General features: G+C 40.7%; 1 protein-coding gene across 1 annotated transcript in view; it reads right to left on the bottom strand.

Moving 5' to 3' along the window:
• STK17A (serine/threonine kinase 17a) overlaps positions 1-22,212 on the bottom strand; it is a 38,791-nt gene extending 16,579 nt beyond the window's left edge. Inside the window, exons 1-2 of the mRNA XM_059934219.1 lie at positions 21,891-22,212; positions 11,714-11,926 (exon numbers count right to left, since the gene is read on the bottom strand). Coding sequence (XP_059790202.1) covers positions 11,714-11,926; positions 21,891-22,090 — 413 coding nt within the window. The 5' untranslated portion in view covers positions 22,091-22,212. The remainder of the gene's footprint in view (positions 1-11,713; positions 11,927-21,890) is intronic.
• Between the last annotated feature and the right edge of the window lie 4,487 nt (positions 22,213-26,699).

The following is a 26,699-nucleotide window of genomic DNA, read 5'->3' as shown; positions in this document are numbered from 1 at the left end:
AACGTTCGTCCATCTACATGCTGAAATCCAACATTTTTTAAGTAAATATTTAAGCTCAGATTAGCATTTCCAAAGCTAAATAAAAACATCAGCTTCAGAACTTCAAGAACTAAACCTTAGTACTAAAATATATTAACACACTTTCAAGTAAAAAAATTCTCAAGAATTTTTAGTTACAGAATACATAAAAACATTGTTTTTGTAAAAAAATGCAAATAAAGCAAATGCCCTCCATTGAAGACCCTTCCCCCAGTCCAGAGCTACATTTAGAAGTAAGCTCTGTTATCACTCAGGTGTACTCCATCCTTCCAGATTTTTAAAATATATTTAAATGCATACAAAAATATTAGTTTTCTGGATTTTTAAAGACACATAAATGGCAACATTCTAACTGATACTGTTCTATTACTTTTTTTTTTTTTTTTTGTTCTATTACTTTTTAAAATTACTTAAACATGCCTTAAGAGTCTTTTCCATGATGGTTTTATAGCTATCTCATAATTTTTTTTTTAAAGATTAGGTTTTTTTTTTTTTTTTTTTTAAATACTTTATTTATTTATTTATGGCTGTGTTGGGTCTCTTAGTTTTCGTGTGAGGGCTTTCTCTAGTTGCGGCAAGTGGGGGCCACTCTTCATCGCGGTGCGCGGGCCTTTCACTATCGCGGCCCCTCCCGTTGCGGGGCACAGGCTCCAGACGCGCAGGCTCAGTAGTTGTGGCTCACAGGCCCAGTTGCTCCGTGGCATGTGGGATCTTCCCAGACCAGGGCTCGAACCTGTGTCCCCTGCATAAGCAGGCAGATTCTCAACCACTGCGCCACCAGGGAAGCCCAATCTCATAATTTTTATCTTTTATTTTTTAAATTTTTTGGCTGACTTGGATCTTTGTTGCTGCAGGCGGGCTTTCTCTAGTTGTGGCGAGCGGGGGCTATTATTCTTCGTTGTGGTGGCTTCTCTTGTCACGGAGCATGGGCTCTAGGCGCACGGGCTTCAGTAGTTGCAGCACGTGGGCTCAGTAGTTGTGGCACGAGGGGCCCTAGAACGCGCGGGCTTTAGTAGTTGCAGCGCATGGCCTTAGTAGTTGTGGCTCGCGGGCTTAGTTGCTCTGGGGCATGTGGGATCTTCCCAGACCAGGGATCCAACCCATGTTCCCCCTGCACTGGCAGGTGGATTCTTAACCACTGCGGCACCAGGGAAGTCCTACCTCAGAATTTTTAATTCCTGCAAACTTGTGAATAGAAAAACCATAGTTTATTTAGCCATTCCCCTTTGAAGGACATTTAGGTTTTTTCTTTTTTCCTAATTATTCATGATTATAAACAATGTTGTGATGAGAAGGTGTGTGAAGGTTCCTGTCAGCTCCTGTGTCAGTAAGTGGTCTTCAACGTAGATACTGGGATGAAACTGCTGGTGTGAAAGGAATGTGCTTTTGAAATTTCAGTAGATATGACCTAGGCTCACCAAAAGAGTGGTACGGACTTAAACTTTCTTCCACCCTCTGGCCAAAGCACCTGTTTTTTTTTTTTTTTTCCTCTGAAGAATTTTGCCAATAAAAGAAACAAATCATTTACAATTTTTCTTTCCCTTCAGCAGAAATTCCATATTTTAACAATTTGTTCTTACCATAAATGACAGCTCATGTCCTATCTCAAATTTTCCTTTTATGTGTTTAAAAAAAAAAAAAAAGACTGGATTGCCTCCATGAAGTTGTTATAAAAATTAATGTGAAATACGCAACTCCAAGCAGCCATGCTACTGTCAAACAAAAGCTACTCGTTCGTTTCCTTTTCATAAGATAACTTAGTTCTTTCCTTCCAGCCTTCTTTCCTTCCTTTTTTTTTGTTAGGGCAATCTATTTTCTAAATTCTGTCTATAAAAGGAAACAAAAATTTTCACCAAAGTCAGCTAAGAACCTATTTAAGTTTAGCTGAAAAGCTCTAGGTGGTGAGAGTGAAAGAAAATAACTCGCTGGCTGATTCAGATTTTCATTTGGTTAAACCTATACAACTGACAATTATATTTTAATTACAGTATGAGAAAACCATACGTGAAAGCATCAAAACAATTTTTATGTAATTAACTGTAAAATGGCCATTGCATGTTCAGGCAAAGCTAAAGTGATGCATAACTCGTAAGAAAGGAAAGGGTGAGCGTTTACAACGAAACCAAAGAGTAAGTTAGTGACAGCCTGCGGTACCGTACACGTGAGCAGGCAGTTAGGACGAGCTGAGTCCGCTCGGTCGCAGCGGCTAGAGACGCACCAGGACGCGATGTGCAGTTCACGGAGTGCCCTGCACGTAAAGGCTACACTCAGAGCTGCCTCTCTTCCTCAGTTGAGACAGACAAATGCATTTTGGTTGCAAAAGTTCGCCAGTCTCAATTTACTGTCCTCTGGGCCTCTCAGCTCAACACTACCACCCACAATAAAATTCAATAGCGGTCAATTTACATAAACACAAGGATTTCTTCACCTAAAATTTAAGAACAATTTATTATTAGTCCTTTCCACTATGATGTTTACCCATTCTTGCTTTAACAAAAGGGTTTTCCCAAGAATTTAAGCAGTTCACATAAGCACAAAATGTGAAGCGCAAAACTAGTTTTCTAAAAATTTTCAAGGATGTACTTCAAATGCAGGCTATTGTAATAAAAGAACTGTAAAAGCCAGCCTTGAGTGATCAGTAAGACTTAACATACCCTCTCGGTACAACGTACGACCATCATATCATCTCACCCTACTTACATTTAAGCCTGACCCATTTAACTAATTGTCATATTAACTAATGGAACCAAGTGAAATTTTACTAAGGAACAACTTGAGATGTTAAAAGCATCTGTCAAGTATGGTAACAGAAAACACAAGAATATTAACAACTACTTTGCACAAAGCACCTTCCTTCACACAGAAGTTTGTGTGTGAAGGAAGGTGCTTCACACCTTTGTGTGTGTGCTCGAGCAGCACAGAGTTTGCTATGTCTCCCTTTCACTACAGCAAGACTTCCACAGCTTTATTACAATACACTTTACTCCAGCAGTGCTTATTTTCCACAACATTAAAATTACAAAGAAACGAATTCATTTAACTTTTTACCCAAATATCTTTTACAAAACAATTAACTCAAGGGCTTTTCAAAAAATTTTACACCAAAACGATTTTTACATAAAATATTAAGAACTGTGAATTTCAATTTTCTAGTTAGTGGTCCTCAGAAAGGACCACTCTCTTTGCCAACATTATTCAGAGCCATATAAATGATGTTTGGAAGCTAAGTGTAAGTGACTTTCCCTGGCTGCTTGCACCTTAGCTAGATCACAGCTTCCAACCTTAGGCACCAAACACTCCTTTTTCTACCTAAACCAGCATTTCCATTTCTATCCCATGTAGAGGCCCCGTTTGGATCTCTACTCCCTCACTATTCAAATTCAACAAATACCAATCAAATATGTTAAGAGGCCCTGTGCTAGGGCAAGAAAGATAAATTATAAGTTTTAGTTGGGAAGAGAAAGACGAAAGATAATTTTAGGAATATGTATGCATAAATACACATGAGTGTGAAGTTATATATCAAGTGATTTGATAACTTAGCAAATGAGCAATTAATTGGAAGGAAAGAGAAAAAAAATCTTAGAAAGATGACACTTATTCTGAGCCTTCAGGAATGAACAGGAATCCACGAGATGGAATGGCAGGAGTGCGTCCCAGGCAGGGTGGACATATGTATAAGGGCCTGTTGGTGTGACAAATAACTGGTACACTCACAGAAGGATAAGCAGCTACTTCCCCTTTCACCCAAATGGTACGGAACTTGCCATCTACCCATAAACAATGAGAAAATGAGCCAAGTATATGAACCAACTATTTTCAGACATAAGAACAACAGGCCGTTAGGACCATTATCCCTGAGGTGGAGGCACAAACAAGCTGATCCCTACGCTCTGTCTTTCTACTTGGAGGTAACTTACGGCACGTGGTACAGGGCTGGGGAGGATCCAAAGCAGAACAGCAGCCTTGCTAAATTGAGGGGGTAGGAAGGGAGTTTGACAAGGCTAAGGCAGCTGGACTTTGTACAGGCAGAGGACCAGGGAGGAGGGTTCTACACAGAGGGAGACCTGCAGACATCCACTTAGTTGTATCCCAGAGTCTTAGACAAGGTACTTATACGCACATTCACTGGATAAAACTGTGAGGTCAGGCAAAGAACTACCAGGAAATCATTAGCTGAACAAGCCCTAGCATTCACCAAGGACAGAATAAGATATTTGAATTTTACCCAGTTTGAGTAGAAAAACCATGCCAAGCACCTGGGGCATTCAGCAGTCCCCCCAGAATGCCATATTTTAGCCTTATTAAAGGCTAAAGTAGCCCTAGACCTGCCCAGTAAGTCTGATCCACAAGTACTTTAACTGCCTGCCAAAACAAACATCACCATTCTTTTAGTGGAAGATCATAAAATCCACCCAGCACTGTGCCATTCTAAATATATGGCATCCTTCCAAAAATTACTAGGCATCTGAAAATGCCACCACTTACAACTCACAACTAACAGGAAAATAAAAACAGACCCAGAGATGATGGAATTGGCAGGTAAGGACTTTAAAACAGGTATTATAAATACACTGAAGGATTTAAAGTAAAATATGAACACAACAAGGAGAGAGATGAAAGGTATGAAAAAACCAAATGGAATTGCTAGAGATGAAAAATACAATATTTATAGTGAAGATTTCACTGGCCAGGCTTTACAGCAGATCAGACACTATAGAAGAATCAGCAAATTTGAAGACGGAAATGGAAGCCATCCATCTAAAGTATGGGGGTGTGGGGCGGAGAATAAATAGGACCCTGGGGACCTGAGCGACAGCATCAACCAGTTGAACACACTGTATTGAAGAAATGAGAGGAGAGAGGTGGGGGCAGAAAAATATCTTTTTAAAATAATTGCTGAAAAATCACCAAATCTGATAAAAACTAAAAGATCCACGTAGCTCAATAAACCCCAAGCAGGATAAACAAAGAAAATCAGGCATATTATACTCAAGTTGCTGAAAACCAGTGTGAAAGAGAAAAATCTTTAAAAAGGCACACATACAGGGGTATCAAGAATCAACACAGACTTCTTGTCATAAACAATGCAAGGCAGATGACAATGCAATGATACCTTTAAGTAATGAGAGAGAAAAAAAGTGTGCCTAGAATGCAGGGTGAGGTTGGAGAAGTACTAGCAGGAGATGAGGTAGAATAGAAGTCAGACAGAAAAGCATGGGACGCAGTCCAAACAACCTGAAAAATCCCAAGTAAGGCAATGATGGCTGGTATATAACACTAAATATCTCCTTCAGAAGCACTCCCTAGCCTCTCTGGTGGAGTAAAGGTGCACAGTGCATGGCTAAAAGCTTTGGAATCACACACTCCTGGGCTAAATCTTGGCTCTGCTACTTGTGGTGTGATCTTAGGTTGATTTATTATTCTGAATTTTTTTTTCTCACATATAAAATCTTGTTCTAAAATTTGTAAATAAAACAATTTCAGTTGCAGGATACAAAATCAATACCAAAATCAGTGTTTCTTCTATACACTAACAATGAACTATCAGAAAGAGAAATTAACAAAACAATCCCATTTTCAGTAACATCAAAAAGAATAGAATTCTTAGGAATATTTTTAACCAAGAAATGATATATCTATACATGGAAAACTAAGACACTGGTGAAAAAAACTGAAGAAGACACAAATAAATGGAAAGATATTCTGCTCATGGCCTGGAAGAATTAATATTATTAAATATCCATACTACCCAAAGTGATCTACAGATTCAATGCAATTCCTATCAAAATTCCAATGGCATTTTTCACAGAGAAAAAACAATCCTAAAATTTGTATGGAACCACAAAAGACCCCAAATAACCCAAAGCAATCTTGAGGAAGAACAAATCTGGAGGCATCAGCCCAGTTTCAAAATATATTACAAAGCTATAGTATCAAAACAGTATGGTATTGGCATAGAAACAGACATATAGATCAATGAAACAGAACAGAAAGCCCAGAAATAAAATCATGCATATATCATTATTTAACTTATAACAAAGTATAAAGAGAAGTATAAAGTATAAAGAGTATACAACGGGGGAAGAACAGTCTCTTCAATCAATGGTATTTGGAAAACTCAATATTCACATGCAAATGAAGGAAACTGGACCCCTACCTTACACATACACGAAAGCCAACTCAAAATGGATCAAAGACTTGAATGTAAAACCTGAAACCATAAAACTCCTAGAAGAAAACATAGGGGGTAAGTTCTTTGACATCAGTCCTGGCAATGATTTTTTGGATTTGACAATAAAAGCAAAAACAAACAACTGGGACTACATCAAATTAAAAAGCTTCTGCACAGCTGAGGAAATCATCACAAAATAAAAAGGCAACTATGGAATGGGAGAAAATATTTGCAAATCATATATCTGATAAGGGGTTAGTATCCAAAATATATAAAGAACTCATACAACTGAATAGCAAAAGACCAAATACTCCAATTAAAAAAATGGGCAGAGGAACTACATAGACATGTTCACAAAGAAGACATACAAATGGCCAACAGACACATGAAAAGGTCCTCAACATCACTAATCATTGGGGAAATGCAAATCAAAACCACAATGAGCTATCATCACCTCACACCCATTAGGATGGCTATCATTAAGAAGCCAAGAGACAGTAAGTGTTGGCAAGGATGTGGAAGAAAGGGAACCCTTGTGCACTGTTGATGGGAATGTAAATTGGTGCAGCCACTCTGGAAAACAGTAAGGAGGTTCCTCAAAGAATTAAAAATAGAACTACCATATGATCCAGCAATTCCACTTCTGGGTATGTATCCAAAAGAAGTAAAAGCAGGATCTCGAAGAGATAGCTACACTCCCATGTTCACTGCAGGCTTCTTCACAACAGCTATCATATGGAAACAATCTGAGTGTCTGTCAAAACATGAATGGGGGGCTTCCCTGGTGGCGCAGTGGTTGAGAATCTGCCTGCCAGTGCAGGGGACACAGGTTTGAGCCCTGGTCTGGGAGGATCCCACATGCCGTGGAGCAACTAGGCCCGTGAGCCACAACTACTGAGCCTGCGCGTCTGGAGTCTGTGCTCCGCAACAAGAGAGGCCACGACAGTGAGAGGCCCGTGCACTGCGATGAAGAGTGGCCCCCGCTTGCCACAACTAGAGAAAGCCCTCTCACAGAAACGAAGACCCAACACAGCCAAAAATAAAAATAAATTAAAAAAAAAAAAAAAAAAAGAACATCAGGTCATACTATTTCATATTTCAATCCCTTCAATTATATCAGTGCTATTAAAAAAAAAAACAAAAAAACATGAATGGGTAAAGAAGATGTGGTGCATATATACATGTATAATGGAATATTGTTCAACCACAAGAAAGAATGACATCCTGCCATTTGCAAAAATGTGGATGGGACTTGAGGGCATCATGCTAAGTGAAATAAGTCACACAGAAAAGGACAAATACTGTATGATATCACTTATAGGTGGAATCTACAAAAGGCAAACTCAAATGGAAATAGAGATTAGAATGTGGTTACCAGGGACTAGGGGTGGGGAAAAAGGAGCTGTTGGTCAGAGTATAAACTTCTAGTTATAAGGTAAGTTCTGGGGATCTAATGTAACTATGATTATTACAGTTAATAATACTGTGTTATATACTTTAAAGTTGCTGAGAGTAGATCTTAAATGTTCTCACCACAAAAAAGAAATGGTAATTATGTGACGTGATGCAGGTGTTAGCTAATGCCCTGGTGGTAATCATTTTGCAAGATATAAGTGTACCAAGACGTTGCAGACCTCAAACTTACAGCATGTTCTATGTCAATCACATCTTGTAAAGCTGGAGAAAATTTAAAACTAAAATGTACAAATAATGTGTATAAAGCATATAAATGATGTATACAAAGCTGGCAGAGAAGACTTAGCACAGCGCCTGGCACAGAGTAAATTCTTAACTACGACTATTACACCTCATCTATGTTCCACAAGAATTCTAGTAAAACACCAAGGTTGTTGCCATCATTTCTATCTCTTTCACTAAACTATAGCACTTGAAACAAAGGGGTTATGCTATTTTCACTTTTGTATTACCAGCACCTTAGTATCCAGAGCACGTGGCAGGTGGAATGAGTAATACAGTAATCATGAACCTGCCTGTTTCCATAACAACAATCTGTTGACATGGCCGAGAATTCTGATATCTCAATGTCCAAAGTCTAATTCTAAGACTTCCTCTTCAAACAAAAAGTAGAACACAAAAATGTTTGGCCAAATCATACTGTTTTGTAGTTCTAGAAACATGATCATGGAAGCAACAGAAGCTACCAAAGATTTCTAAGCAAGGGAATAATATTGCCACATCTATGTGTAGGTCACCTATCCAACAGGAGCCTGAGGGATGCCCTAGAATTGAAGCCAGAGTGATCAGCTAAGCAGCTACTGTGAAAGTCCGTGGGAGAGAGAGGACCCAACACAGAGGAGAAACAGCAAACACAATGAAGAAGGGCCCAGCAGGGGAGAGGTTCAAGTGGAAGACTTGGTAATTCATTATACACGAGCATTAAACGAGATGAAGCAATCAAGGATAGACCCAAGGTTTCTATTTGAGTGATGAAATAAACAGGGATACCACTGGAAGTGGGGAACAAAGAAACATGGGCATTAGAAGGGCAGCAATGCAGGGGTGAAAACATATTGATCGTGCATCGGTCATGATGTGCAGGTGGATTCAGGGATATGCAGTAGAGCAGCTGGAGCTGAGGGAAAGGTCTGACGCTGGAGATAAAGATTTGGAAATAATAACCAGCATGTAAAAAATAGCTGAAGCCACAAAAATGGACTGTCATCATCCAGGGTAAATGTGCAGAATAGAAATGTATGACAAGAGTAACACTAATGAACAGTGGGGAGCACTTGTATTTATATAGTAGATGAAGGGGAAAAGGCTCTAAGATTTAAAAAATAAAAGAGGGCCCTGCAAGCCAAGGAAGAACATAACTTCAGGAGAAGAAGGTATAATATCAAGTGTTTAAAGAGAGTAAGAAGTAGAATGAACACTAAAATGAGGCGATCGATTTTGGCAAACAGGGCTGATGACCTCATGAAAGTCTGAGGACAGCGGATGGCAGGAGACTGAAAAGTGATGGGGGGTTGGCACACGAGCAGACGGATGGATCAATGAAGTGAAACAAAACTGACTGGAAGGTGAGGGAAGCTGATAATTCAGACGACTCCTTTAAAGACCACAGCGGTAAAGGAAAGAGAAGGGCAGGACACTAGCTCAGAAAGAGTCAAAGCTGAGGACCAGGAATTTTAGGAGAGAAGTGACTGAAATCCTGGAAGATGGAGGGAAAAGAATCACTAGAGGAGAGGGGCTCTGAGAGAGGCTAGATAAGTGACTAAAACATAAAACTCAAGTCCTAGAAAAGGAAGAGGATTAAAGAACATATGTCAGAGTTTTAGCCTTCGAGTTAAGGAGTGGAACCTCTTCCCCGGAACGGAAGGCAAGCAGGTGAGAGCAGTTAGAGAGGGATGCCGAGGCGTGTGTGTCTGATGGCCTTTATTTCCTCCGTAAAGGAAGAGAAGCCTCGGTGTCTAACAGGTGGGAAGTGGGTGACACAGTAAGTGCGGTCAAGGTTTTGATTAGCTCCTGCCCGCCTGCCGGGGATGGTAAAAGAAGGGGATGAGAGATTAGGTAAAGAATTACCCAAGTACACCAAGAGCCCAGCTGAGGAGGCAACTCTCACCCTCGTAATAAGCAGACTGAAGACTACACAAGTACTCCCAAGAACGGGCAGGAGGAGGGACACACAGCGTGCGTCCCACGTTTCAAACAGGCAGAAGGAGTTGCAGAGGGAGAGCAACAGAAAGAAGGAAGTAACGCTGGTGAGGCGCTGGGGAGGGCCTAGCTGCAGTAACGACCAAGAAGGGAAGGGAATATAACGGAAGAAAAGGCAGGAGTAGGCGGAAGACTGAAGACCTGCACGGAGGCTGAAGAGCGGGTTTGGGAGGACGGGAGAGGAACGAGGAGATGATGGCTGGAGGGTCTCTTCCGGATCAATTTCCAATCCTAGCTGGAGCCTCTCCAGGACAAACCGAAGACCAAAATCCTCTTAACCAACCTTTTTTTAACAACTGAAAAACAACTGCACAGAGATATAATCCACAGCGACTACATTTCTTAAGCATTTGATCATTTGCGGATATTTCTATTATAATGTAAAATACACAATGGAAAACACTTTCATGCTTTTCATTGTTCACATTTTATTTTTTCTTTGTAGGGATTCCTACAAGTGAAATTACTGAATTAAAATATATAAACACAATGCTCTTGAATTATATTAGCAAGAGGAACACACTATTTTAGCCGTCCAGACTTCTCCCTCTATAAACTTTTAAATAAAAACAAGGTAATAATAGACATGTTATTTTGTAACGTTTCTTTTTTTTTAACTTAATATTTTAAAACATCTTTCTATGTAGTACATCTTTATCTACCATATCTTTTAAAATGACTGCAGAGCAATCCATCTCATGACATGATCACTTATTTCACCAACCTCTTACCATTAAACATTTAGATTACTTCTTTTTTTGTTATGTAGATACTGCTGCACTAAACATTTTTGTAATACATCTTTGCACAATGGCCTGATTATCTCCTTGTGAAAAAATTTGTGTATGTGAGATTGCTGGGTTAAAGAGTATATATATTTTTAGGGCTTCTGACACATACTCCACACTGTTCTCCAGAAGAGTTACACCAGGTAATACTCCCACCTGTAGTATAAATGAGATGATCCAAGTCATGAGTATCACTTTTCTTCATGATATCCGACGATCTTACATAGGGAGAAATCGGCAACTTATTTTTAAATTTACATTATAAAAACTGTAAGAATCAATATTTTTCATGTATGTATAGGCCATTTACACAGGCTTCTGTGTGGAATTTCTCTTTATATCCTTTCTTTGTCCATTTTTTTTTTTTTTTACACTGGGAGGTTCATGTTTCTGGGTATACTGGTAAGATCTAGTTACATATTAAAGAAATATTAATCATTTTGGGCGAACAGATATTAGAACTATTTTTTCCGAGTCTGTCTTTTCATTTTGTGTTCATATTATGTACTAATAATGCTTTTTAATGTACTCAAATCTATCAATCTTTTCCTTTGGCAGGAGAAGCAGAGAGGAAAACAGGATTTCTTAAGAAGAAAAAACTGTCCTTCATTTTCCAAAGCTGTTTTCTCTGCTGTCCTTACTTATTTACCCAAATTGGAAACATAGTATGAATCAAAACAATCATTCTGAAAGAAGGATTAATAACTTAGACTATATGAACATATACGGGATTATAAAATGCCTTTTATTTTAATATTATCTTGGTGCCACTTACCTTCTTAAGAAAGCCTCTAATAAGAACATAAGAGAACTTATTTTCAAAGGAATTTCATTAAAGAGTGAAAATGAAAAACATAACATACATGCATCCTTGCAAATTTGGGATATGTCAAATGAATAAGAAGAACACACTAAACAGTTCTGGAAAATCTTCAGATTTCTAAAGAACCAGGGCCTGCCACGTTATCACAGATGAGTGGCACCGATAAAGGAGTGTGGACTATGAAACAAACTCAGTAAGGGAGACGATACTTACTATTCCAGAACTAGGATCATTTCCGATGGCGTCTCATAGACTTCATGTAAATCAATGACCCAAGGATCGTCCTGTGCTAGTTCAAGAACAGCAATTTCATGAATTATTTCTGTCCGACAATCTTGGCCTTTTCTTCTTTTTCTCATGAACTTTGCTGCAAATTCTTTTCCAGAATCTTTCTTTATACATTTCCTCACCACTGCAAATTTCCCCCTAGAATTACACAAAACACATTCACTGTTAAAGTTGACTTTTCAGAGATGATAAATTTTAATAAAATTTCCCAACAGTCATCAGTGGATATTCAAATTTAGGTCATATGCAATCATAAAAGTAGCAATATAACTTGGGAAACACCTCTCTAATCAAATAAAATGTAATGTGTACATCTGTAAGATTCATTCTTCTAAATACAAAACCAAATATTAAAGCCAATATTTTTTTGCAGCGTTATATATAAATATAACAATTTTTCACACATTTATACATAAAAATGATTTAAATCTTAAAAAAGCCATTTGACTTTTTAAGAGAAACCGGTTATGAGAATTCCTAAAATAATGAATTTCACTGTCACTAAGTGACTCTAAGAGGACACTATCACCTTCCAAGGTTATAAAAGTTAGGGATCTCATTTATATGACATCATTTCAACTACTGCATCAGCTGGAAATGTCTAGTTTTCCTATAAAGACAGATACAACAAACATTACTTTGATACACTCCACTCCATGCTATTACACTAATAAACAAGTCACATGGGGGATACGTATAGCATATTGATTAAGGGATAAGGTCTGGAATTAGACAGATGTGGGCTTGAATCCCCAAAACGGCTCTGCCCACTCACTCGACGCATAACCTTGGGCAATTTATTTAACCTCTTATTTAAGAAAAATCTCATTTTCCTAATCTATAAAAGAGGACACAAACGGAACCTATTTTACAGCGCTGTTGTGAGAATTAAAGACTATAATACATGTCAATTGCTTAGCATGGTACTTGCCACATAGTAAGTACTCAAAAAAATTTTAGTAATCAAACAAATCATTAAGTTGTAATAATCATCACCCATAAATATCCAATACTCAAGTTGGAAGGCAACTTAGAAATCATATAGTTTTTTTTTTTTTTAACCTACTGTCAAATGCCAAAGCCATGTCTTCTTTCAAACTGGGAGGTAGTCTTTTCCACTCCTGGGTGCATACTATTTTAACAAGGCTTTCATTACAAGCCTAAACCTGGCTTCCAGTGAAGGGCTGTAGTCCTGGTCTTTTGCTGAGCAGTATAGAAGACCCCCCATGACAGTCTATCAAGTACTGGACACAGCTAATCATTGCGCATCCCCTTAGGGTTCTGGGATCGCCTCACTGTCATGACTCATAGAACTGCTGGAAAAATGTGCCAACTGAATCTGAAGCAACTGTGCCAAGTATAATCTCATCAAAATGTTACATGATTATTATTTTGCTGATGTTGGCACAGTACAACTTAATATGCCTTTAAAAAAACTTGACAGGTTTTCCATATTTCATAAATAAAATAAACGACCTAGGTCTTTTTCCTCTTGGAGTTTTTCAAGCCAGTGTCCTCATACTATGGTTTAAAAATATATTTAAAAAATTTCAATGCAAGGCTTTAATTTGCTCTGTTAAATTCTACTTTCTAGGTTTGGGCCCGGCATTCTAGACTACTGACGTAATTTTGAGGAATAATTCTTCCTTCTTAGCTACTGTTAACCATGATTTTCATGCCCTCTGTATTTCTGTTATACCATCAGCAATAAAAATGTTACATGAAAAAATCCTTAGGCACAGCCCTACAGATGTGCAATTAGGTGGCAATCTACCTAATAGCACCCTAATTCAGAACAAAGTTCTCTGTGTTCAACAGAAATGCGAAAGGCTTTTCCAGATTACTAGAGAGATTAAACAATAAACTATGCATCACAGACTAACACCTCTTTTTATTTTACTCCACAAAATCATTAGGCTAATAACATCTCCACTGAGTTTTAAAAGGTTCCTAATGATCTTTGGATTCCTTTAAGGAAGAGAAAAAAATCATCAATGGTTTGATTTTTTTATACCTATATTTCTGAAGTTTCAAAAGAAGAGAAAAAAGAGAAAGCCTATTTTGTAAAAAACTGACCAACATAATTGACAACAAGCGTCTTGCTATTAAATTAGAAATGGCTGGGTTGAACTACCCTCAAAGTACTCTCACATGAAACACACAGATATCTATTGCTACCATACCTAACATTCAAGGCAACAGTACTGTGTAGTAGTAAAATACTACTTCTTACCTATCTGGCCTGAAGGTATATTTCCAAAGACCAATAGAGAAATGGATCCCACACATCACTAACCTGTAAACTCTGGGAACCCTTGCTACAGAAGAACCATTGCTTAATTCAGGGGCCAGAGGCAAACACAGGGGAGAGACCTAAACTTATCTGATGTCTGTGGCCAGGCACCCATTTCTTTGGGTCACCACAGTAGGTCCCACGGCTCTCCTCCCACTCCAATCACTACTCTTGACACCACCTTTGTTTTCGAGGAAGCATTCCTCATGGCTGTAGGTCTACCCTTTTCTTTCCCCCATATCATACACTATACTGGGAGTGGGCAAACTTTTCTGTAAAGGGCCAGATAGCAAATATTTTTGGTTTTGCTGGCCAGACGGTCTGATCACTACTGTTCAAGTCTGCTGTTGTAGAGTGAAAGCAGCTGGAGACAACAGGTAAATGAATGGGGGTGGCTGGGTTTAAAAAAAAAACCACACTTTACCAACACAAAATGTGAATTTCACATAGTTTCCATGTCATTAAATATGACTTTTCTTTTGACTTTTTTCAATCATTTAAAAATGTAAAAATCATTCTATATAGCTGGTGAGCTTTACAAAAACAGGCAGCCAGCAGTAGCCTGCCAACCCGTGCACTATTCCACGCTGAAGAAAACTCTTCTACCATTCTGATACTGCACACCACTGAAACTGACAGCAAGGCAGCAGATCACAAGGGTTTGAGGAAACGCGCACTGCCTTCATCTCTGAATGACTGGGAGGGGAACCCTTAAAACTACTCAGAGTCAGAAGATGAAACGAGGTTTCTGGGAACCATTCTTTCTGTAGAGCCACGCGGTACACAGAACTGTGAGACTCGGCCTTCAAGGTGCGGGGTCCTAGTGAACACACTAAGAATTAACACCGTCACAGTGTCCCTAAATTCCACACCCACAGGGGCTCTAGTATGCATGCTTTACCACAACTTCATGGTAAAAACTGTGATTGTACCTCAACTCTAAGTTACTGAGGGCTCTCCAAAGCATGAAATAAATGACGTTTCTCTGACACTAGGGGCCACAGTTACATGCAGAGACTTGAGACTGATGAGGTTCAACGGGCACAAGATGTCTGCTGCACATCTACTTCCTTTGCTGGCTTACCCGAAATTCTTCCTGGATCACATCGTTGTTACAGTTTTTGGAGCTCTTCACTCATTTCACAAACATCTATAGTTCACTATTATACACTAAACTGAGAACTCAGATTTTCATTACTCATTTTTTTTGGGGGGGGGGGAATATCAGAAATGAATACATTTCAGAACTCAATGATAACCCATTCCGGGGTGGTAAGAAAGGAAGGATAAACAATGATAGCAACAGGAAGTGACATTTTGAGTCAGACCCACCAGTCTAAACTTCCTCAGAACAAGGATTGGGCTTTACCAGTGCCCAACTGGTAGAGCCTGGGAAGGCACAGTGAGGGTCTGTAGGTAGGTACGACACGCTAAGGAGTTTGCCCTTTATTTCTCAGGGAGAAAATGGGCACCTACAAGAATTTTTTAAGTAAGGTAAATGTTTTAAAAGGTAGGTCTGAGAGTGTATTATCAAGTGTTAACTAGAAACTAGGGAAGCCAAGAAAATAATTCAAGGTAAGGGGTCTGAAGGAAAGTACCAGCAGTGCAGGCTGGGAAGAGAGAATGCATTTACAAGACATTCAAGGTCAAGATCCCTCAGCACTTCCTGACACGCTGAGTTGCAGGCAGAGATGAGGGCAGAAGGGAAAGGTGGAAGTGGAAGATGACTTGGAGATTTTTAACCTGGGTACTGGGTGATGTGGTACCATCCACTGTGAGAAAGATGAGAAGAATGATAATGGATTTGCGGGGGGGCAGAGGGAGGGGGAACGTGTTAGGTTTTGGATGGGAGAAGTTTGAGGTGCTTTTCTCTGTAAAGAGAACTTTATTTACTAGATGGATTCCAAATATAAGTTCCAGTGTTGGGTTGCCACACAAAGGTGAACAGATAATAAAATATACAAGGTTCAGGCAAAGATAAAAAACTATAGATGCGATTTGAGTGGTATATAGAAGAAGCAAAATAAAAGTGAGCTCCGAGGTTCCAGGTTTGATTCTATAATAGATTACAGTAAAGTGCTTTGTTTCTCCCTGTATTCTATTAAAGTTGGTCTGACATATTAGAATTTGTTGCCCTAAGACTGTCTCCTTGGCTGGAGGATGAGTTCCAGGGACCTGGCCTCTTACTCATCTTTGCATCTCCATGTGTAGAGCCCCGCACATGGCAGGTGCTCAAATATGACATCAGATAACACCCTGAGTACATACACTGTTCATGCTATTCTGTTAAAAGAAAAGTTCTATGGCAACTTAACCTCATAAGGTTTAATGTTTTAGCCACAATGGACTACTTGCCCTTCTCTTCGTCATTGAATTTTTCTGCACTGTGCTTATCTGTTTTCTTGCCAATGGCTGGAGTATCTTTCATCACTACTAGTAGTAAAATTCCACCCATTCTTTCAGGCCCAGCTCAAATGTTATTTTCCCCATAAGACTTTCCCATGTGGCATGTCAGCTTGCCGATAAAGGGTGTAGTGACTGATTTGTTAGATTTGGGAATAATTTCCAGAGCCTACCAAAGAGCCTTACGTGCTCAATATGCAAGTACAGTATTTGCTTAATAGCACTGGGGTAATGCCTTAAGTGCAAAGAAGTTCCGTTCAAGAAAGACCTAGAAAAGATCTGTCTTCCTTACCTCTGAAAGGAAAACAACAAAAAACAAACTCAAACTATCTACTGACCCTAAGTGTAAAAATCAGTGAGTCCATCAGATCAGACATCGACATAAGTGACAAGAGCAGGTAAGGCTTTAAAAGCCAGACTCAGTTTTAAATTCTGGCTGGTAACTGTAATCTTGGGCACTTTGCTCAAGCTTTCTGAGTCTCAGATTGCTCACCTGTAAAACGAGGTTGATGGCACTAACCTTGCAGGGTAGTGAACACTAAACAAAATGACATCTCCAAAGTGTGTAGCATCCAGCAAATGATCAGTAATCAGTACACAGCAGCTATTTTTATTGTTTGGGGCATTAATTTCAGATCTACGATAATTTGTAAAAAAAAATAATCATACAGAACAGAGGAGTTTTGGAGGTGATCTAATTTGAACTCTCTACTAGATGCATAAATTCCCTCTATAAGTCGGGTTCCTTCTTCCCTTCCTGAACAGGTGAATCAATGACTGTAGCTACTTAACTTTCTAATGCACTTGATTCAATAATCAGATTTTATAAAATTTTGTTATTGTAGTTTTGTAAAGAGGCTGAAATTCATTAAATCCTTCCGTTTATGTATTTTTTAAATTTAATTTTTATTTTATATTGGACTATAGTTGAAGGTTTATGTATTTTAAATTAGGATTTTACTTTTAACACTGTAAGCCCTAACTTTTCAAAATTAAAACAGTTGACTTAATGAAGCATCTGCCTTAGAGCAGGAGCCATATTTCCTAAGTAATGTCTGATGCTGAATCACAAACGTAGCCAACTGTTTTTACCCATCCAAAAATATTGGATTATCCAAAACTGGAAATATTTTTCAAACTAATGATAAACTGCCAAGAAATCTTAAATAACAGTTTTCCTCAAACAAGGTGCAATTTCTACATGGATAGTATTATTTAACAAGGGTCTTTATTTCTAAAGAAACTACAGCTTACAATTTATGACATATGCTTAAGTAGCTGTAAGGTACTAAACCTGAAGCCATTACCTACAGACAGGAATCTAGGTAAAGCACATCCACCTCCCGAAACACATCCACCCGTGCATCCCCTTCGGCTCGAACACCCTCTAATTCTCTGATAAAAATCCTTCCTTGTTCCTGTTACTCCCAACCGCTCTGAGGATAATGAGATAGGACGTCCCTGTCTACCGTAAGGCCCAGCTGAGACAGGCTGGGACCTGGGACCCTTCACCTGAGCGCTTGCACCTGGACAAACATCTCCTCGAGCAACAGAATACAAAGAAACTCTAAGGGACTATGAATAACTGCACGCATGCGCAGGTGCGGTCAATTATGAATAATAAGATACAAAAAGGCCACAGACCAACTGCCACTTCTGAGAAGCTGCGAGCAAAAGTGGGGGGCTGCACATGATCCCTGCACACAGCACCACCAAGGGGGTGGGCAGACCACCGAAGCCACCCCTCCAGCCCGACCCAGCCATTGGCTCCCACCCTCACCCCATTTAAGGGACCAGCTTCCCCCCCCCCCCCCACCTTGGGGAGCGAGCAAGGGCACCTGCTTCTTGTTTTCGTTCCCTCGTGCTGCAGCACGGAGTCCCAGTAAAGCCTTGCCTTGAACGCTCCTCTGGCCTCTTATCCATTAATATTGATTAAAGAGTCCAAGGACCCAGGTGGGTGACACAACCGGGGAGGGAAGCATATGACACCGAAGCTGGGCAGGGTTTGTTCCAATTTGGAACTCATTAACCTGTCCGCTCATAAAAACGATGGGAAATTGCTTTAGTCACAAGATAGACTACAGATTGTTCTTTGAGAAACATCTGTGGTATAATGGAAGTGATTTCAAAGAGTCCCAGCTCAGGTGATTCTCACAAGACTCAGTCGGTGTCTTGATTTTCTCATCTGAAAAATGGGACTCCCCAAACCTGCTTGTGATGAGAAGTAAATGAGATCATGCAAGTGAAAGCACCTGTAAAACTGTAGAGCCCCTATACATTTATGAAGGACCCGTTCCAGCAGAGAACTCATATTTATACCTTTTTTCCCCCCACAGGAAACATCAACTATGAGTAAGTAATAATATAAAAAACAAAAGATGTTCTTTTGACTTTAAAGATCTCTTTTTTCTGAAGATAAAATGTATGAGTATGTCAATAAATGTTCAAGTTGAGGACTAGGCAAATCATTTGATGTGGAATTAGTATAATTTAAAATTCCTAGAAACATTTTTGTGTTCCTACACTATCGGTTAGAACTCGAGAAGTCAACACTTTGAAAAAAATTCTCAGAACTCAAGGTCATGGCTCCTGCGCCTCGCGTCGTTACTGTGGTTTCCACTGGCACCTGTCCTGCCTCAGAGAAAGGTAACAAGCCTCAGGAATAATAAGTCAAGCTTCCAGCAATAAAAGCAAATTTTACATCCTATACTTACCCACATTTAGGTTGCTATGGACTCTGCTGGAGACTTGAAAGAAATGTGACATTTCTTAAAATAATCAACATTACATACTTTCATTACTATGGAATCAATATCGACCATTTTAAAATGTTTTCTCCAAACAACCATTTCACTGAAAGCTTTATATTTCTGTAAGATAAAATAATGGGAACACCCAAAAGAACTCAGTTTCTGTGTTTGGACAGTTAGCTCTTCACACCTCTTCAACATTTTCAACTAAGTGAAAGGCCATAGAACAAAATGAATAATCTTTGTTTTTCATACCACATCGTTAAAATACAACGTGAGTAATTAAGTTCTGTATCAGCATGAGATCGATTCGTTATATCAGAAATGCAATCAGAGTTAACAGTTGGAAAAAGATGCAACTTTTCTTACTACAGAAAGGAATACACATAAACACACTTCATTATGTCAAAACTACAACCCACAGGCAAAACTTATAAACCTTAAACAAAGAGCTTCTAACACAAAACAGAGCTTTTTCTTCCTGAGACTTCTGAACAGTTCTCTTGTCTTTTGGAATGAGGTTTTATTACTTTTGCAACAGACAAGAAGTATTTTGAGTTCGTGCACGTTTTCCTGTTTTTGCCTTTTGGTTACATGTAAAATACCATTCACTGAGCTACACAATGAATTGCATTTTTTGAGTGCGCCCCGGAAGCTAAGTACAGCCTTTATGCTACAGATGTGTTTAATTTATTTAGTTCTCTCAACAACTCTATGAGGCTATCAATGGTTAGGTAACTTACTCAAGTACACATAACTAGTAAGTAAAGAGCCAAGACTCAATCACGGTCTGACTCCAAAGTCCATGTTCTTGACTACTGCATTACACTTCTCCGTGATGAAAAGAGAACCAAAAAGAAACAAATACATTCGTTCTCTTTTTCAGTTTTAGGCTCTTATATCAAGTATCTAACTGCATTGTTCTGCTGCTTCAGGAATTATTACTTACGTAAAGAAATTTATATAAGAAGAGATATGTAGAAGACGTCATAACCTTCAAACAAACACACTTTATAGGCGAGCTAATTTTATAATAGAGAGAGTAAAATGAAAGTTGAAACATTCCCGGAGGAATTGTCACACAGCTGGTAGGGCGCAAATCAATTTTTTTTCAGATTAAATCATTTACTGCAAAGTCTGCAAGACAGTGCTTGCCACCTGAAGACATTTCAGTTTTGTAATATGTTCTCGTTTTGTGGAATGAAGCCAGACAACCAAACAACGGAGAGTCCTAGTTTTCCTTCTTCAAGAAATCAGGGTTACTTCAGAATGTCTGGAATTTTGACCAATTAGAATACCTACATGAGTCAATAGCTGTCTACCTCTTCCTTTGTCATAAGGCGTGCACAGATCCAGTTAATTAGTGCCTAGCACAGTGAAGTAAATCTTCTCCCAGAAAGATGTTTCTCCTTGTAACATTTGGAATAAATAAGACACTTTTAAGGTAGGTTTCCTTGCCAAAAAAACTATTTCTAAAAGTTACCTTAATATTTGTAAGGCAGTTTGTTTTTAATATTGTAATCACTGTTACAAGGACTTCTTTTTCCAAGAGCCCCAGGTGAAGGCTGTTACAACTGTCGGGCCCTTTCCCCATTACAACGCGGCGCGGTTTTGCAACCATGTGCTATGTGCCAGGCCCAGTGGCTTGTGCTTTACAGCCACTGCATCTTCACGACACCCCCGACGGAGACACTGTCACTATGCTGATTTTATGGGTGGCAAACGAGAGGCTGGGGAGTCTAAGTCACCGTCCAAAGGCACACAGAGCAAGCAAGGTGGGGATCTGAGCTCGGGTCTGACCCCAAAGCCTGTGCTTTTGACAACTTCTCCAAACTATTCTCAAAGAAAAAGGGAGTCGCTCCCCAAACCCCTATCACACTCTTGGACCCCTCCTCTTCAACGTACAAGATGTAAAGGATCCAAATAGCCTTCACCTTGTGCAATTTTAAAAAGAGACCGAGTTCTAAGCCCTCCCGACCCCTACAAAGCAAGAGTGGGGAGGGGAAGAGAAGGCAAGGGCCGGTTTTCAGCTGAGAAAGTCAGACGAGGGCCCGAAGCCTACAAGTGAAACCGATCTGAACTTAAAAGGCGCAGGGACCTCATTTCAGAACGAGAGCAGCACAAACCCAAGAAACCGCAACTGAAGTCAGCAGGAGGCGGCTGACAGAAGTTCGCCCAGCGCTGGTGCAAAGGAAGCTGTCACGCTCGGCGTTCTGCTCTCTGCTCTGTCACAGCCGCAGAGGGAGAAGCAGGAACCCACAAGTTCCAGGGGCAACACCAGAGCTGCCTTCACACCTCTGCTCTGGCTTCAGACTCACCGCCGCGGGTAAAGGTTCGCAGCGTGGTTCCCACGCCGTCTCGTTAAGTTACCGAGCCAAGGACCACAGAGGCCGAAAGGCCCGGAGCAGAGGAAGGGGTCAAGGTTCTCGGGGACCCGCGCGGGAGACTTTCTCACGGCCGCTACCCAGGGTATACAGCACACGCCGGCGGAGCGCGCCGGCTCGGGGGACGCGGCGCGCGCAAGGGTGGCCGGGGGGCCCTGCCGCCCTAATCGCCGCCCGCACCCAGCTCTGTGCCCGGTTCCGGCGCGCTATCTGCCCCCGCCGGCCTCCCGCACTTATCTGCTCCCCGCCCGCCCGGCCCTCGCCCGCCTCACCTGCCCAGCTCCCGGCCCGGGCTCAGGCTGTAGGCGTCCTGGAAGGGCTCGGTGCACACCGCGGTGCGGATCTCCGTCAGCAGCCCGCGGGGCGGGGGCGGCAGCCGGCGTGGTGTGCTCAGACCCCGGCCGACGCGACCCGAGCCGGGGGCGGCGGCCGGGGAAGAGCCGCCGCTGCCCGGCCTCTCCAGAGGAATCATGGCGCTCGGACGCTCTTTCGTTCCGGCCGCCCGGCTCGCTCCGAGCTGCCAGCGGGTCACGGCCCCGCCTCCAGCTGCCTCGAGAACGTCTGAGGAGACCAACCGCTCTGCCCCGCGCCGCGCACAGAGTGCCAGCGGCGCCCTCCTAGCCGTCCGGTCCCGCCCCGCGCTCGGCCCCGCCCCTCCCCTCCCCTCCCCTCGGCCCCCGCTGAGCTTCCGCGGGGCCGGAGCGCCGCGTGCCTCACGCGCGCCCTCTGCAGCCGAGGGGGAGAAGGTGCAGCCTGGCGGGCGGCCTCGGGGTGGGCCCCGGCAGTCTGCAGGCGACCAACAGCACCACCCTTCTGGCTGGAGGACCCGCTGCGTCAGCCACTTACGCACCTGCTGAGCATCTGAGAGTTGCAAACCTGAGCCCTCCGTTAATGAAAGGCGTAGGAGCTGCCAGCCAGAGCTTCACGATCCCTTCCCTTGGGCGGGTCAGGAGGGGTGATGAGACTCAGATCAGGGCTGCTGTACAGCACGCGGAAGCTGCCCGGGGCAGCTGGTTGCTTCCCACGTTGAGAGGAGGACGTGGAGGCAAGAGGTGGATAAATATTTTTAAGCTCTCACACCAGCCCTATGAAACAGGCACTATTATACTGTCTGCAGTCTTCTCTATATTTAACTTTCAAGGTGCTCTCATCCGGTCTTGTGGCTTTAATTACATCCGTATGCTCATGACTACAAAATTTTTATCTTCAGCTTCCAACCATTCTCTGAACTTCGGACTCATATATTCAAGTATACACTTGACATCACCTGTTAGACGCCAAATTAGCATCTCAAACGTAACGAGCAAAAGTCAGGTCCTGATCATCCTTCACTCCTGCCCAGTTTCCCCACCTGGGTAAATGTAGCTCCATCCTTCTGGTGGTTCAGGGCAAAAGCCTTGGCGTCAGCACTGACTCCTCTCTTTCTCTCATACGTCTCATCCAATTTATAAGTAAATCCTCTTGGCTTTCACTTCAGAATATATCCAGAATCTGATCACTTCTCTTCACTTCCACATTACCACAATTAGCATTCTCTCTTGTTACCTGCTTCCATCCTTCTTCCTCCCCCATCCCACACAGTTTATTTTCAAGGCAACCAGAGTGATCTTTTTAAAATCTGAATCAGCTCATGTCACTGCTCTGCTTAGAGTTTTGCGATGATGAGCTAGTCCACTTGTGATCAATACTCTCACTGAGAACTATTAGAAAAGAATTTAAAACAGTCCTCTACTTGAAACATCAGAGAGTTTCAAAAGCAGCAAGAACTTGGATGACTAAGATCCTGGAAAGGAGGGCAGCCCAGAATGGCACCACTTTCCCATGAGGCATTTGATAATTCCAAAGCAATGACTGAAAGGGTGAGAAAGTAAGTAGGACTTTCGGCATCTCACCAGGCTGGGGAGATGAAAAATTGGAGTTTAGGATCTACTAAGGAGAAAGAGCTGATAAACACGCGAGACTTGCAGTTGGCACCCCAGAATGCTACAGCCTAGGAGCGTCGGTAAAAAGGAAATAGACCAGCCCTGCCAAGGACTGAAGAACAGCTTCAAAACGCAATAGTAAATCCCCTCTGGAGAAAAACACCATCAACCAGAGCCACACATTATCTGTACAGTATTTCATACACAATGTCTGGCACATTTAAAAATTTTAAAAGGGGCACACAAAAAGAATTATCTTAAAAACTAAGAGGAAAAGACAGAAAACAGAAATAAGCAAGCAGGAGATCCAGATACTGAATCTTAAAGACAGCTTTTTGAATAATTCTGTTTAATATCTTCAAGAAATTAAATGACAAGATAGAGAATTTCAGCATAGAACTGAGAACTCCAAAGAAGAATAAAATGGACTTTGTAGAATTGGGGGGAAAAACCCCCCAAACTAAAACTATGACTGAATAGGGATGGGTTTGATAACAGATTTGATACAACTTAAGAAAAAATTAGTGAACCTGATTAGTGAACTTAATAGGTCAAAAATTATGCAAAATGAAACACGAGATAAGAGGACATAATGTTCAGAAAAGAGAATATAGTAAGTCTCCTACATATGAACGAGTTCAGTTCCGAGAGCAGGTTCGTTAAATCCAATTTGTTCCTAAGTCCAACAAAGTTAGCCTAGGTACCCAACTAACACAATCAGCTATATAGTACTGTACTGTAATAGGTTTATAATGCTTTTCACACAAATAATACATAAAAAACAAACAAAACATAAAGAAAACATTTTTAATCTTACAGTACAGTACCTTGAAAAGTACAGTAGTACAGTACAACAGCTGGCATACAGGGGCTGGCATCAAGTGAACAGGCAAGAAGAGTTACTGACTGGAGGAGGGAGAGGAGGTGGGAGATGGTAGAGCTGAAGGATTGTCAGCGATAGGAGATGGAGGGCAAGCTGCAATTTCACTCATGCCTGATGTTGATGGCATAGGTTCAGGTTCCTTGCTGGATTCAATTGTATCTATCTTCTTGAAAAAACAATCCAGTGATGTCTGGGTAGTAGCTCTTTTTTTCTCATCACAGATGACATAGTAGCACTGGATTGCATTCTGAATGGCTGCTGCAACCTTCGTGTACCGTTCTACGTTTGGGTCCTGTGCCTCAAAAACTAACAGTGCCTCCTCAAATAAAGAAAATCCCCTTGCTGTTTCCTGAGTTGTGAATCTCAGCAGTACCAGCTACAGCACTGTTGCTTTTACACTTGCTCCTGGACATCCTGGGCTTGAAATAAAGATACTGTACTACTGTACTCTATACAGTACTGTACAGTAAAGTACACAAAAGCACAACCACTTGTAGAGGATGCACGCACATGACAATGTATGCCAGACAGGTGAACTAACTTACGTGATTGGACATGTGAACGCATGTTTGCATCTTTGAAAGTTTGCAACTTGAAGGTTCATGTGTAGGGGACTTACTGTAAAGCACGTAAGGTATGTGTTTAAATGTTCTAACACACATGTAATTGAAGCATCAGAAGGAGAGGGGAGAGAAAAAAAAGAAGCAATAGTTTAAAGAATAGTGGCCAGGAATTTTTCAAAACTAATGAAAGACAATAACTCACAGAATCAAGAAACATTGTGAATATCAGCAGGATTTCAAGCAAAGAAAACCATACCTAGGCAGATCACAGTAGACTACTGAGAATTAAAGACAAAGAGAAAAATCTTGAAAAAAAATAGGCACAGGAAGCAGATATATTACCTGCAATAGAGCAACAGTAAGATCAAGAGCTTATTCTCAAAGACAAATTGGAAGCCTAAAGACCTTCAGATAGCTTCAAAATGCTAAAAGAAATTAGCTGCCGATCTAGATTATATACTAACCAGTAAAAAATATTCTTCAAAATTGAAAGTAAAATACAGGCATTTTAATGACAAACATTAAGATCATCAGCTGACCTACATTAAAGGAAATTCTAAAAGGAGTTTTTTAGGTAGATAGAAAATAATCCCAGATAAAATTGTGGAGATGTCTGAAGGGATGCAGAAGAATGAAGGGATTAAGCCGTGGCTAGATATAAATAGGAACTGTATAGAACAATAAAAATAATGTCTTGGGCTTCCCTGCTGGCCCAGTGGTTGAGAATCCGCCTGCTAATGCAGGGGACACAGGTTCGAGCCCTGGTCCGGGAAGATCCCACATGCCGTGGAGCAACGAAGCCCACGCGCCACAGCTACTGAGCCTGCACTCTGGAGCCCACCAGCCGCAACTGCTGAGCCCACGCGCTACAACTACTGAAGCCTGTGTGCCTAGAGCCTGTGCTCCACAACAAAAGAGGCCACTGCAGTGAGAAGCCCACGCACTGCAACGAAGAGTAGCCCCCACTTGCCGCAACTATAGAAAGCCCGCGCGCAGCAACAAAGACCCAAAGCAGCCAAAAAAAAAAAAAAAAAAAAAAGGGGAGTTTAAATATATATAGAATTAAAATATACACAATAATAACACAAAAGGAGAGAGGGAGTAAATGGAATTAAAGTGTGCTAAAGTCCTAGCATTGAGTGGGAATTGATAAAAGTACCAGGCTTTAATAAATCAAGAATGAATATTATAATCTCTAGAGTAACAACTAAAATAATAGAAAAAGAATGAATAACAAGTTAATGGGGGGGGGGGGGGGAATGGGATGATAAAAATATTTAATCCAAAAGAAGAAAGGAAAGCAAAAGGATCATAAAGTAAGAATAGACAAATAGAAAACAAATAGTAAGATGATATGTTTAGGCAAACTGAAGTTGTTTTTTTAACAGCAGTTACTTTAAATTTAAATGGAATTTGATATACCCCCAATTAAAATACAAAAGTTCTAGACAGAATTAAAAAATAATAGCTGTGTGTGCTTCAATAAGACACCTTAAATAGCAAGTTACAGAAAGGTTGAAATTAAAAGGATAGAAAGACTTATGCCATGTAAATAGTACCTAATAGAAAATTGGTGCAGTTATACAAATATCAGACGAAGTAGATTTTTAAGGCAAGAAGCATTACTAGAGGTAAAGAGGAACATTTCTCAATGATAAAAGGATCAATCTTAAGTAAGTTATAAAAATTCTAAATTTGCAGTCTTAAAAATAT

The sequence above is a fragment of the Balaenoptera ricei genome, chromosome 9 (assembly GCF_028023285.1).
Source record: "Balaenoptera ricei isolate mBalRic1 chromosome 9, mBalRic1.hap2, whole genome shotgun sequence".
NCBI classification, from domain to species: domain Eukaryota; kingdom Metazoa; phylum Chordata; class Mammalia; order Artiodactyla; family Balaenopteridae; genus Balaenoptera; species Balaenoptera ricei.
Note: the sequence above shows the minus strand (reverse complement) of the source record. Positions and strands in the feature narration are given on the sequence as shown.